This window comes from Strix aluco, chromosome 2 (assembly GCF_031877795.1).
Source record: "Strix aluco isolate bStrAlu1 chromosome 2, bStrAlu1.hap1, whole genome shotgun sequence".
NCBI lineage: Eukaryota > Metazoa > Chordata > Aves > Strigiformes > Strigidae > Strix > Strix aluco.
The window spans coordinates 51,104,680-51,117,465 of record NC_133932.1 but is presented as its reverse complement, the minus strand read 5'-3'; the positions used below and the strand labels follow the sequence as shown (position 1 = coordinate 51,117,465).

At 42.4% G+C, this 12,786-nt stretch overlaps 1 protein-coding gene across 1 annotated transcript; it reads right to left on the bottom strand.

Moving 5' to 3' along the window:
- Positions 1 to 522: 522 nt before the first annotated feature.
- On the bottom strand, positions 523 to 11,197 carry EIF1AX (eukaryotic translation initiation factor 1A X-linked). Its single transcript, XM_074814681.1, has 7 exons — positions 10,991 to 11,197; positions 9,437 to 9,520; positions 7,525 to 7,628; positions 5,861 to 5,911; positions 4,215 to 4,296; positions 4,018 to 4,109; positions 523 to 1,891 (listed from the first exon to the last, which is right to left on the bottom strand). Exons 1-7 carry the CDS (start codon positions 11,004 to 11,006, stop codon positions 1,886 to 1,888), a joined length of 435 nt encoding a protein of 144 aa, XP_074670782.1. The 5' UTR covers positions 11,007 to 11,197; the 3' UTR covers positions 523 to 1,885.
- Positions 11,198 to 12,786: the final 1,589 nt, after the last annotated feature.

Sequence of the window (12,786 nt, the reverse complement as noted above, 5' to 3'; positions counted from 1 at the left end):
ATGCAAGTAGAAACCAGATGGTGTTGAGCCAAAGCATTAGTAAGAAATTAATAGTTAAACAGAGTATTTCCTTAAAAACTCTGCAGAGTTTAGGCTGAGCCAGACACGAGCCTGGGAGCAATAAAGATTGGAGGGAACCTCAGGGCAAACCGTAACCAATTCTGCCAGGAAATTTCATCTTTGTCCCGCAGTTGAAGTCTCTGTTATACTGGAGAACTCTGGTACAGGGAAATATGTTGAGGAAACCAATGAGCTATAGAATGGTTCATAAAACCTTATCCTGAAATGTTACAGCATTTATGTTGCTTCACAAATGAACCTCGCTGGCATACAAAGACAGTAAATTCATATACTTTAAGATCAGTGGAGTAAGAATGCTGTACTCGTAGTATCTTTTCCCAATATTTAACAAGTTTTTACAACAACGAAAAAGAGAAGACATTTTCACAAAAGTTCTGGAAGTTCAAATCAAGCACTGAACTCCTCCTTAAAAATCATGTAAAGCAATGAGGCCACTCCATATTTAAAGCCATTTTGGTTTTATCTATTGGGGTAGTCACTTTACATCATACCAAAAAGACTGCATAACGAATACAAGTGTCAAGAATCAGATTTTTATGGCACAAAAGGAAGTTTTCCATTAACCTGCTTTCAGAGTTGTTAAATACATAATTGAAGACAAACTAAGGCTACCACAAAATAATATTTGCATGATGATGTTAGTCTTTATTCAGCTTCTTAACTGATTCCTCCAGTCTGAAGGTGGAGAAGAATCTTTCCATTAGTTTGTTTCAGCAATTTATTCTGGATGAAAAGATTCTTTTCCTATGTTTGACACAATTTTATTTTCCCATTCATATTGTTATTCAAAGTTCATCACATAAGCTTTAATGTTGTACCTTACAATGTATGGAATTTAAGATTAAAATAAAACTCTACTCTTAACATAACCTTTTCTATAATGTAAAAATATTCTACATGTTTAATGTATTAAGAATTGTAACCATTCACTTTGGGGAAAAACTATTTTATGCATTTTTCAGTACAAACCCAACAGTTAAAAGTTTTGTATTAACGTATCCCTGTTAAGTTGGGTGTCACCCAGTGTTCATCTTCTGCAACTACGGCGTGACTACTGCACTTACAACACAGAAGAGCTATGCGTACAAGACAGTTTTCAACAACTGCAAATTTGAGATGCTGCTTGCTTTTTATCTTTGCTTCTCCCCTACCCCTCCACTGTGGCAAATTTACATCTTTGAAATAATGAGTGTTTTTAATTATCAAAATCAGTATAAAAATAGCAGCATGCTACTAGACATGAAAAGCAGATTCATCATGCATTATGAATTTAAATGCAGATTTCCGCCTTCCTTTTATATTATCAAAATCTTTTTAAAGTTAACATCAAGGCAAGGGGTATAGGGACAGACACTGCATAGTATGATCTGATACTAATCTGAACTGGGTATTTGTATTTAATCAAAATCCATGATAATTACAGGGTAAACAATTTTTATTTCAAAATACAAGTTTTAACTGGAATTGTAGTGATGAAAGCAGAAGAGGGAAAAACACAGTCTTTTACAGCCCATGTTACTGTATCTCACTTACACGCAGAGGTAAAAGCTCTAACTGCTGAAGAGAAAATATTTGTGGCATTTCATTGAACCTTTGTGATAATCCAGCGTTATCCATTTCTAAAGAAATATAAATACTTTAAAACAAACATTGAAAATAAATCCTTTTGATGTAACAAACTACACTCTTTACCGAGAATTTTCAGTCTTCTTAAAAGAAAGGGACTTCACCCAAAAATAATCAAAGTATCAATGTAGAACAATCCTTGGAGGAAAAAAGTCGGAATGTAAACCTCTGTTCCAAATTAGATCTGAAAAGCAAAAACACCACACGATGTATTTAATTCACATGTAGTTTTCATTATGCAACTCTGCCTTTAAGCTGTTTTTATGGTTCTACAGGAGACTTCCTGAACTCAGTACAGTACTGGTTTTGCCTCAGCTCACATCCCGGTTTCGTAACGTGTGAACAATTACTCTCTTCTTATGTCCTACCACCACTATCACAATACTATAGTTACACAGGTGAGCAATTCTGCCAATTACATGTAAATAGTAGAGACCTGAATTAGTCCACGACTCTCAAAAACAAAACCAAAACCTAGTTTAAGGGTAACTTCCCCAAGTAGTGACTATCCAAATTAATTTGGTACCAAAATGAAGTTTTTTAACCATTCTTCTGACATAAACAACAAAGGAAAGGTGCCACCAAGTCTTTCATGTTAACTATGACCTTGGAAGCTGCACTTCATTCTATGTAGACTAGGATGATCCTCAGAGAGGTTATTCACATTTTATCTCTTTATACCTTTTTCTTTCTTGAGGCATGCTATTAATATCATATTGCATAGCTGACAGAAGCTTACAAACAATCACAGTGGCTCACTTAAATATACTATCCCACACAAAGATCCATTAGTTTGCAAATTTTACTATTTCAGTATTCCTGCAGCTACTTATTGCTTTGATGTCTTACAACAGCTTCATTATTAAAAGCATGTAGTACTAGAAAGTGTTTCTCTCTTCAGTAAGCTCAACCACTGACAGGTCCAAAGCACAATTTTCAAAAGCCTGAAGAAAAATTCAGATCAAATCACGATTTTGATATTTTTAAAATATTTGATCTGATACATCAAATATTGAGAACCTCAAAAAAGTCAAAATAATGTAAGCATTTAAAGAGAATTAGTCATATTACCAACTCAGAGAGAGGACTAAAAAGATGAAGAATTAAAACATAATAATATACTTAGAACAGTCTAGCCAATTAAATTAACTCACTGGCTTGGTAAATTACTAATCCAGTCAGCCAGTTGGCCCTGCCCTGCACACATTCATCTCTCAACCGTAAAATAAAGTGCATCATCTTAGAAAACACCTCACAGCAGATTCTACTTCTGCAATTTACTATATAATTTGAATTATAACAACTGTACTACTACAATTTAAGAGTGTGCATGGTCAGCTACTACAGCTTAGTGATACTGTGACAATCTGAATTCACAATTACGGTTAACTTTAGTAACTACTAAGGTGCAGCTTTTTATGATTTTTAGGTAAACGAAAATGGAGACTTAAAGTCTTTGTTTTTTAAAAACAAAAATCCCTCAATTATTTCTGTAGTTATTATTACATAGTGAGGTTGTTAAAACTCAGGGGAATCAGAAAGGTGAAAGCCACAGGTGTTCGTGCAATCTGCCAAAACACCTACATAACCTGTGACCCGTTCCAGCAGTTGGTGTCCAAAGTAGTGCGCATCAGCAGTTTATGGCTCACCCTGCCTCCACTGAAGTGGCCGCAGCCACTCTATGTGGCACAGGAGCTGACCCACCAGTCTTTGTGCCTGCTCCCCAAGAGGTCTTTCTGGCCTTCTGTGCAGGGGATGCAAGGAAATCCTACTAGTCTGCTAAACCATCCCGTATCATCTACTTCGCTTTCTGTCATGAGCTTGTTTTACAGAGAGCAGCGCTGAGGGCCACATTCAGTTCCTTAAATATGAACCTTCCCAGTTACATGTACGTACGCAGTCGTTGGTTTGTGTAACTGCAACGCCTCTCGCACGCACGCACACACACACACACGCAATCATCTGAACGGAGGCTGCTATGTAACTCTAGGTCTTTGGAGTCAAACGACTTTTGATTTTCTTTTAGGCATCTTAAGGGTAATGAGAAGACTGCTGCTCTCCATGTATGTTTTAATAGTATGATACTAAGCATACTATTTGCTTAGAGGTCAGCTGGAGGATGATTGTAGGACAGAGGTGAGAACAGAGAGCTGGTATGCACACATCCACACCACTTTCTGAAGCAGTCCCTGACAAGGTGAGCTATTCTGAACATTCATGTATTATTTTACTTGCTCTAAATGAAAAATAGCTTATTGCCAAAGATGACAGTTTCAAGCATATGATACAAAATACATATTTACTACTTACGTCATCAATATCTTCATCATCATCTCCAATATCATCAAACTGGATTTCATCATCATCTCCAGGACCAAATGTGTCTGTTTCATTGATTTTAGCTAAAAAGGAATTTAGAATGGTTAAGGAATGCACTTATATCAAGTCAAGATAGACTGAATATTCTTGTCCAGTATGAACTTCCAATTTGAAGTGAAAAAGATTACCATGTTCTGGAAGCTCCCCATATGCTTTCAGACTTCTGGCTTCATCTGCGTTGTACTTTAGAATAACATCAGCCTTGTTATCCTAAATAAGAATTTATTAGAATTTATTAGCAATCTATAAAGGAAAAAAACCTCCTTATTAACTTCGGCAGACTAGTAACATCTATATTATTTACAGAAGAGTAACACCTATATTATTTACAGAAGAATATCTTGTTACTCCCTCCCCTCCAGTTCCTTTAAATTTGAAGTAAAAAATGCTCATTTGTAGAGCATCTTCATTTATTCTGGGTGTAAGTCTTCAAGTGTAAGACAGAAATTTAGTTTCATGCCTTTGAAATTAATCTTTCTTCAGACACACACATTGTGAGGTATTTGATGGTCAGTCAGAAAGTGTCAAAACTTCCTAGTTTTAAGTAGTTTAATATATACAGTAAATGACAGTATCTCAAATGCTTTACAACTCTGTGTCCTGGTTTCAGCTGCGATAGAGTTAATTTTCTTCCTAGTAGCTGGTACAGTGCTGTGTTTTGGATTCAGTGTGAGAATAATGTTGATAACACACAGTTTTAGTTGTTGCTAAGGAGCACTTATCCTAAGTTAAGGATTTTTCAGTTTCCCATGCTCTGCCAGCGAGCAGGTGTACAAGGAGCTGGGAGGAAGCGCGGCCAGGACAGCTGGCCTGAAGTAGCCAAAGGGATATTCCATACCGTAGGACATCATGCTCGGTATATAAACTGGGGGGAGTTGGCCAGGAGGGGCAGATTGCTGCTTGGGCATTGGTCAGCAGGTGGTGAGCAACTGCACTGCACATCACTTTTCTTGGGTTTCATTTCTCTCTCTTTTTGTTATATTCCTTTTCATTACAGTTATTATAATTATTATTGTATTTTATTATTGTTATTATTATTATATTTTAGATTTATATTTTATTTTAGTTATTAAACTGGTCTTATCTCAACCCATGAGTTTTACTTTTTTTCAGTTCTCCTCCCCATTCCACTGGGAGGGGGGAGGAGTGAGTGAGCAGCTGTGCAGTGCTTAGTTGCCAGCTGGGCCTAAACCACAACACCCTGTAATGTACATTTCAGAAGCAGAATCTAACTTTGAACAACTGATGACATGACACTAACATTCATGAAAAGTATTTACCTAATGAAAATTTGACAACGGTTTTCCATTAACCTTTACATTAGGTAAAATTATGCTACTTCATTTTTGGAAATTTAAGCAGAAACTAATCTCTGATCAGCTGGCCTCTTAAGGTAAAAGCCTAAACATCAAGGCTCCAGAATTCTGAATACTACAACAACATGTTTGGTGCTTGGCTCAATCTCCCACAGGACCTAATCCTCAAACAGCTACACCTGGAAAAAAAGGCTCAGGTGTGATGTCAATAAGCACCTTCCCTCACAAAGTCTCAGGAAGCAATTTAGACAATTTAGAACAAGTTGAACCAGGATTTGTCATCTACTCTTGACAATCTTTCTGTAATACAAGGAAACTAAAAATCATGATTTAGCATAACTAAATACAAATTCAAAGAAAGTTAGATGGGAATTCCCTCACAATACCTGCTGCAATTTAACATTTAATAAAACTGTTTGTAAGATATTCTTCATTGGCAAATTACACTGAATTTTTACCTGGTAGTCTCTTAAGCCAACCAATATAATATCAGATGTATTTATCCAAACCTGAAAGAGAAAACATATGTTATACTGCAGGAATTCAACTTTTGTTGTATAACACAAGAGTCAAACAGTACATTTATGTTTACTGAAAGACACAAAATACAGCCACCATTTTCACTTTCTAACCAGAAAACTGGAAATACTCAATTTCATATTTTAACATCAAAACCAAGGTCATAAATACTCGTATTATTTCACGTGTAATGGGGCTATTACTAAGGTAAATCAAACTTCTTTGAAGAGCTTCCAGCCAATGAGGTGATTATTCAGTTGTAACTTCTGAGAAAACAAATAAAGCATCAAGCCACCACTCCGTGAACTGAGCTCTACAAGGGCAAAAATGAAAAAAAAAACCCTGATGAAGGGGGTGATGGACAAGCACAGTGAACAGCATGAGAAAATGAATGGAGTTGTTTCTAGCAACTGTCTATGCTAAGCAGTCAAAACAAAGCCTGAAGCCTGCAAGAATTTAAATGCACATGATAGTTCTATCCCACATCAGTTTGATTTTTTTTGGAGATGAAATATACTTCAGTTGAGATTTCCTTTCTTTTAGACAGGAGGAATAGCTGAGTGATGCTTTCTGTAGCAAGAAATTAATTCTGCAGCACCTAGCATTTATCTCACTTTCAACAGCTCATTGCAGTGCATTGCAGGCAGCTAGCAGGGCTCACATGGATACCAAGATATGGCTGTCCACCGGTCTCCAAAACCAGACAGGTGGAACAATCCAGAATGAACACAGTGAATGTCTGTTTTTACTGGGAACAGACTATCTGAGAGGGCCTCCTCCATACCATACACCAGCAGAGGACAGAAAGCTGACATCTGACAAGGGCAAGAGGGGACACCATCCAAAGATGGCAAAGTTAAGAATGCAAACACATACACCTGACTTCCCTGAAGCTACAGACTTTTGCAGATCAGCTTTGCATGAAAGTATTTTGGGAAATGATGAGGTGGACAATGAAACGATGGCATCTGAGGTGCCTGCAGGAAGCTATAAAGAAACCTTCCCAAACCACTCTTACCGAGCTATTCTCAGGTAAGTCACCCAGTGAGATGATGATAATTATTTAGTTCCTCCCCAGATCAAACTAAGTGGGGTATCAAACCCTGATTCTTATTGGTTTCAGGAAATAGCACACAAAAAAGGTGGCTTTGGACAATCCTTTTACACCTTTATTTCCTACTTTGGGTGTCAATCTTCATGTTAACAGAAGTTCTGCTGCTAAGTTCTGATCTAGTCTCAGATGTAACATACTGATTTTCAAAATGGTCAAGTTCCCCATCTACAATTAGGGAACTTTTTAATATTTGATATACATATAAGTTGCTAGAATATGAAAAATTAGTATTTCATAAGCAGACAAAAAAGTCTCCCCTGAAATATACCCATCTAAAGGCAGCCCTTCAACTAAGAGCTTCACCTCAAAAGCTAAAGACTGCCTATTGTTGTGCCGGCAAGACAAACAGAAGAACACACTAGTTTACTATCAAAAAAGAAGTTTAAGATATTAAGTACAGTAGAAATATTAACTTTTTTAACAAGCTACATACTTAAATTTTTACAATTACATAACATGCATAATGCTATTGCAATGCTTCAGAATTACCTTTTTTCTTAGTTTCCCTCTAATATGACATAACCTCTTCACACCATCAAAACATAATGCCTCCAGTCTTCCATTGCCTAACATCTTGATCACCTGGGCATATTCTGAAAGAGACGGTAACATATAGCAAAACTTCTAAACAAATACTGCTTCATGAAATAACCAATAACTTTCGCCACCATAACCAAAATTTGCTATAATGTTTTATCAAACATCAACAGCTGAGAGGAGCTTTGATCAGCAACACAGGCTGCTCAATGTACTGCAGTTCTCATATCATCATTGATGTTAATATTTTCAAACACTGATCATTCTTGGTTGTGTCCATGCTTCTGTTCCCTCCAAAATGCTTACTACAGGTAATTTTTAGACCTATCAAGTCACGCTCAGAGTTTGAAAGTTTATGATAGCATCACAGCACCTGTCCTGACAAAATCTGGCGCTATCATTGAGGGAAGAGGAGAAAGCAGCACATCCTGTGTACCCCACTGATACACCAAATCCCTTCTGCTGAGGTTCTGTGAAAAAAAATGCTGTTCGTGAAAGGACACGTTCTGGTGTTCTCAGAAACCATCTGAAAGACAAGTACCATGCTTCACCTGAAAACTATGAAGCTGCTCTCCAACACCCACCCTCAACCTCTCACCTTGTATTTTATCTCCTTCCCTCACTGAGTTCCAGAAATCACTACTGAAGTACTTCACACAATTAAAGTTTGCAGTATAATGTATTAGCATTTAACTAAAAAAAATAAAGCTTGTAAGAACTATACCATTATTATTATAAAGCTTGTAAGAATTATAACATTATCTGACCACCCATACTTGTCAGGAAAAAATATTTCTCAATTAGCCAAAGCTGTATTTCAATATCCTAAAATCTTTCCTTAGCACAAGTTAGATAGTCCAACAAACCACATGAGACTATTAATAACTGAGAATAATGTTTCATTAAGTAGATTTTACTTGGGAGTTGAAAAGGATTTTAAGTTTTATAGGTGCATCAACATCAACTCCTTTTTTGCTTAACTGTCACAGAATATCAGAAAGAGCTTAAAAAATGAGTTCAGTGGTCACTTCTTTTACAGTGATCTCAGTCAGTACTTTTCTTGTACTTCTAACAAACCAGCTGATTAATTGGTCACTAGGCAAGTACTCACATATACATGAGCAACAACAAGAGTGTGACACTCAAGACAGGCTAAGCCAAAAGGGAGGTGAGCTTACTGTCACCAAAAGGCAGGGGAGAGGGGAATCCTAGTCATCACCTTCCAGCCGAACACTCCTGTGGCTTACTTCACCCAGTAACATCCAAGCAAGGACCTTACCTATTGCTCCTGTTTTAATAATTGTTAGGCATCCCAACCTAGGAGCCAATTTAACCAAACCATCAGGGGACAGCGGAAGAACAGCGAGATGTACTGTTGTGCCAGGTCAGTGACTTTGGAGAGCTCATCAAGGGATCCAAGAAATGTTACAGTTGGTATAAAACAGAAAGCGGGACTGTGCATCCAAGAGGCAACAAATACTGGCAACACTGAACTACATCAGCTAAGCTAGCTGCTTACAGACCCTCACACAGAGATACTCAAGGGATTTCTAGGGAATGTTTACACACATACTGTATTACACATGGCACCACAGCAAGGTCAAGGAGAGGCCTTAGTGGTAAAGTGGTAAATTCTTAAGTGGCAAAGTGATTTAAAATTTCCCTTTTCCCAATGTCTTCCTCCCACACTCAACACGTCATTTAGAATTCAGATACAACCCCAAGAATACCTCTCTTTATTCCACAACAACTTCGTATTTCTCAGACATCCAGATGTTTTCTTTGTGCATTAACTTCCAATGTATGTCACTTACAGTATCTGACTGAAAACAATGACACTACCATATTATAGTTAAAAACTCACCTTGCCCATCTTCCTTGAACACCAGTTCTCTTTTTTCTGATTCATTCTCATTCTTACCTCGTCGTCTGTTTTTACCTCCTTTGCCTAAATTAAAAGGGTGAAAAAAGAGCATGTGTTACTATCTCTGAATATAATGAATGACTTATGAGGACTTCTGTGCTTGTTCTCTATATGGCTGTTTGAGTATCCTATCCAGATCTAGATTTTTTGCTTGCTGTTAACATTTTTAGCTCTAAGTTTTTTACTGAATAGTAATACAGTAATTAAAAGATTAGAGCCTCCACTATTTAAAATGTCCTGGTTGCTCTGGAGTGACGATAGCCTTCAACAAGGATTTGCCCAAGATCACAGAATGGTTTGGGTTGGAAGGGACCTTAAAGATCATCTAGTTCCAATCCGCCTTCCACTAGACCAGGTTGCTCAAAGCCCCATCCAGCCTGGCCTTGAACACTTCCAGGGAGGCCGCGGCCACAACTTCTCTGGGCAACCTGTTCCAGTGCCTCATCACTCTCACAGGGAAGAATTTCTTCCTTATGTCTAATCTAAATTTACCCTCTTTCGGATTGAAGCCGTTACCCCTTGTCCTATCACTACGTGCCCTTGTAAAAAGTCCCCCTCCAGCTTTGATGTAGGCCCCTTGGAAGGCCACTATAAGGTCTCCCTGGAGCCTTCTCTTCTCCAGGCTGAACCACCCCAACTCTCTCAGCCTGTCCTCATAGGGGACGTGCTCCAGGCCCGTGATCATCTTTGTGGTGTCCTCTGGACCTGCTCAAGCAGGTCCATGTCCTTCTTATGTTGGGGGCCCCAGAGCTGAACTGCCGTTTTCAGTTTTTGTGGCCACTGCTACCAAATGTCATAAATAATGGTGGGATGATCTGATGCTCATAACCACCAAAGAGCAGAATAACTTGAGAGGCTATTGTAGTGCTGAAATCCCTGAAATACTCAGGGGAAAACTTACGATCCAAGTGAAGATGCCCTTTTTAAAAGGCACACACGTGGCAACAGGGTTAAGTGCTCTTCATGAAAACACAGAAGAGTAGTTCATACTTCCCCCCTGTTAAAAAGCTGCTGCTCCCTTCCTCTCACTTTCTCTTCTCTTCCTTTAAGCAGCGGGGTGGGGGGGACGGCAGAAGCAGCACTCACCGGCGAGTACACCGAGGAGCACGCACACCCGGCCGCTCCCTGGGCCCCTGACAGCCAAGCCCCACCAGGGCCTCCCCCTCCCGGCCGGCCAGGCCCCAGAGGCCTCCGACAAGCCACTGGGCTGCGTAGGACAGGGGCTAGGCCGGGACCCGCGTCCGGGAAGGGCCGGGAGCGGGGAGGGGGAATTGCCCCGGCGGACCCGCCGGCCCGGCGGGAGGGCTCCTCCGCCCCCTCCCCGCACCGCCCGCCGGCACGGGGCCGCGGCGGCACACACGTGAGAGGCGGCGGCAAGCGGGAAGTGGGGCGTCCCCGGGCCTCCCCTGCGCGGCCGCGCCCGGGCCCAGCCTCGTCGCTACAGCGGAGGGACGGGCCGCCGTAGAAGGCCCGGCGGAGGGGAGGGCGCCTCACCTTTATTCTTGGGCATGGCGCTGGGCGCTCCGCCGCGGAGGGGCTGCGGGCAGGGGCGGCGGTCGGGGCTTCACACGGCTCCCGCGAAGCGGAGGCGATCGGCGGCGGCTCCTCGCGCGGCGGGACTGGGGCCGGGGCCGGGGCCGCGCTGACTCGTGCGTTCCGGCCGCTGGCGCCGCTCCGACCCACAGCGCCCCCTGGCGCGCGGGCGGCCTCGCGCCGCCCGGCAGCGCCGCCTCTGCGCACGCGCCCCGCGGGGCGGCTGCGCATGCGCCTGGCGCCTTCCTGGCAGCCCGCCCGCTCCCCGCAGCGCAGCGGTGTCGGGGCGGGGCACGCCTCGACGGGTAGCGTCATCGGCGGGCGCCGCGCGATTGGCCAGAACTCCGCGCCGGGCGGGCGGCGGCGGCCAATCGGGGGCTCCAGGGAGCGGCTGTGGCGGCGAGGGGCGGGGCCGGGCGGGCGCGGCAGCCGCGTGGTGCGGGCGGGGCCGGGCAACACCTCTGGGGGGCGCGTGAGTCTCACCGGAACGGGCCGGCGGGCCGGCGCCACCGAGTGCTGGGGTGATTGAGGCTTTTTTTAACAACGCCGACCCCAAAGAGCGGGGCCGGCAGGCGCCCTGGTGCCGCCCCCCAGCAGCCCGCCGCCGCCCCGGGACCGGTCCCCGCCTCCAGCCGCCGCCCTCCCGGCGCTCCCCTGCCCCCGCGCGGGGCCCAGCCGCAGCCTCCGGCACGGCGGCTCCCGGGGATGGCGGGGACTTTCTGTGGTGGATTTCAAGGAGCAGAAGGAGGTCTCGCACCTCCGGCCGGAGCAGCGGGCAGCGTCCGCCCCCCGAGCCCGGGGACCCGCACACTCACGCTGTTACAAACGCGCCGGATAAACGGTTACTAGCGTGAGGGTAGGAGAGGGGGACGGGCTGAAGTAAGGCACGATAAGTGTGCATCATTGGGGTGCCGTGTCCTATGGCCCTCCCTTCCATGCCAGAGCTTCTCAAGGCATACAGATTATCCAGTTTACATGAAAATTCATATAAGTTTTTCAGAGAGGCAGGACAAAGCCTGGTGTTGGCCCAAGGCCACACCAATACACATCTCGGATCCACGGTGGGAATTTCACTTGGGAGAGAACGCTGCTCTCCACCCCCTTGTTTTCTCTTGAGCTTTGTTGAGCCTGTTACCAACTCTCTTGTCCTCTTACAGTTTGCTTTCAGTACACTTGGAGAATAGAAGAGGAACATAACCAGAGGTCCTGCTATCACAAGTACTGTAATTTTATGTAGACTATGCAAACTTAAAAAAAAAATCTTCCATCTTTTCCAGGTTGCAAGGCTAAAAAGGATTACAGTTGTAAGCTTCCAAGTTGTGGGAGTTGCTGAAACATGGGCAGATTGCTTATGAAGTACTTACGTACATATTTCCATTTTTCAAATGTTTAAAAGTTCATTTGCAGGGTCCAGAGCAATGCAGGCATTGCAAGTATTATTTAGCAGCCTCCCTTTAAGTTGTACTTCGCAGTTGACTGGAGTCTTTACACGGTATTAAAAATACAATATTCTTGCACTTTGGTCTTGCTGTGTCATATATTGGGTCCAGAGCATCTACTGCATACAAGTGTTTTTCCTTTGTGTCCCTATTTACCTTACTAATAGTGATCTGACTAAATATGCTGTAATATAGTGACAACTGACAAACACTTATTAAAAACTTTCTGGTTGGAAATGCAGATGTGGTATGCTGCAAGTGTAGTTCAGTGTTAGTGATGAACAAACAAAAAGTTTCATAACTGAGCAGAACCAATGA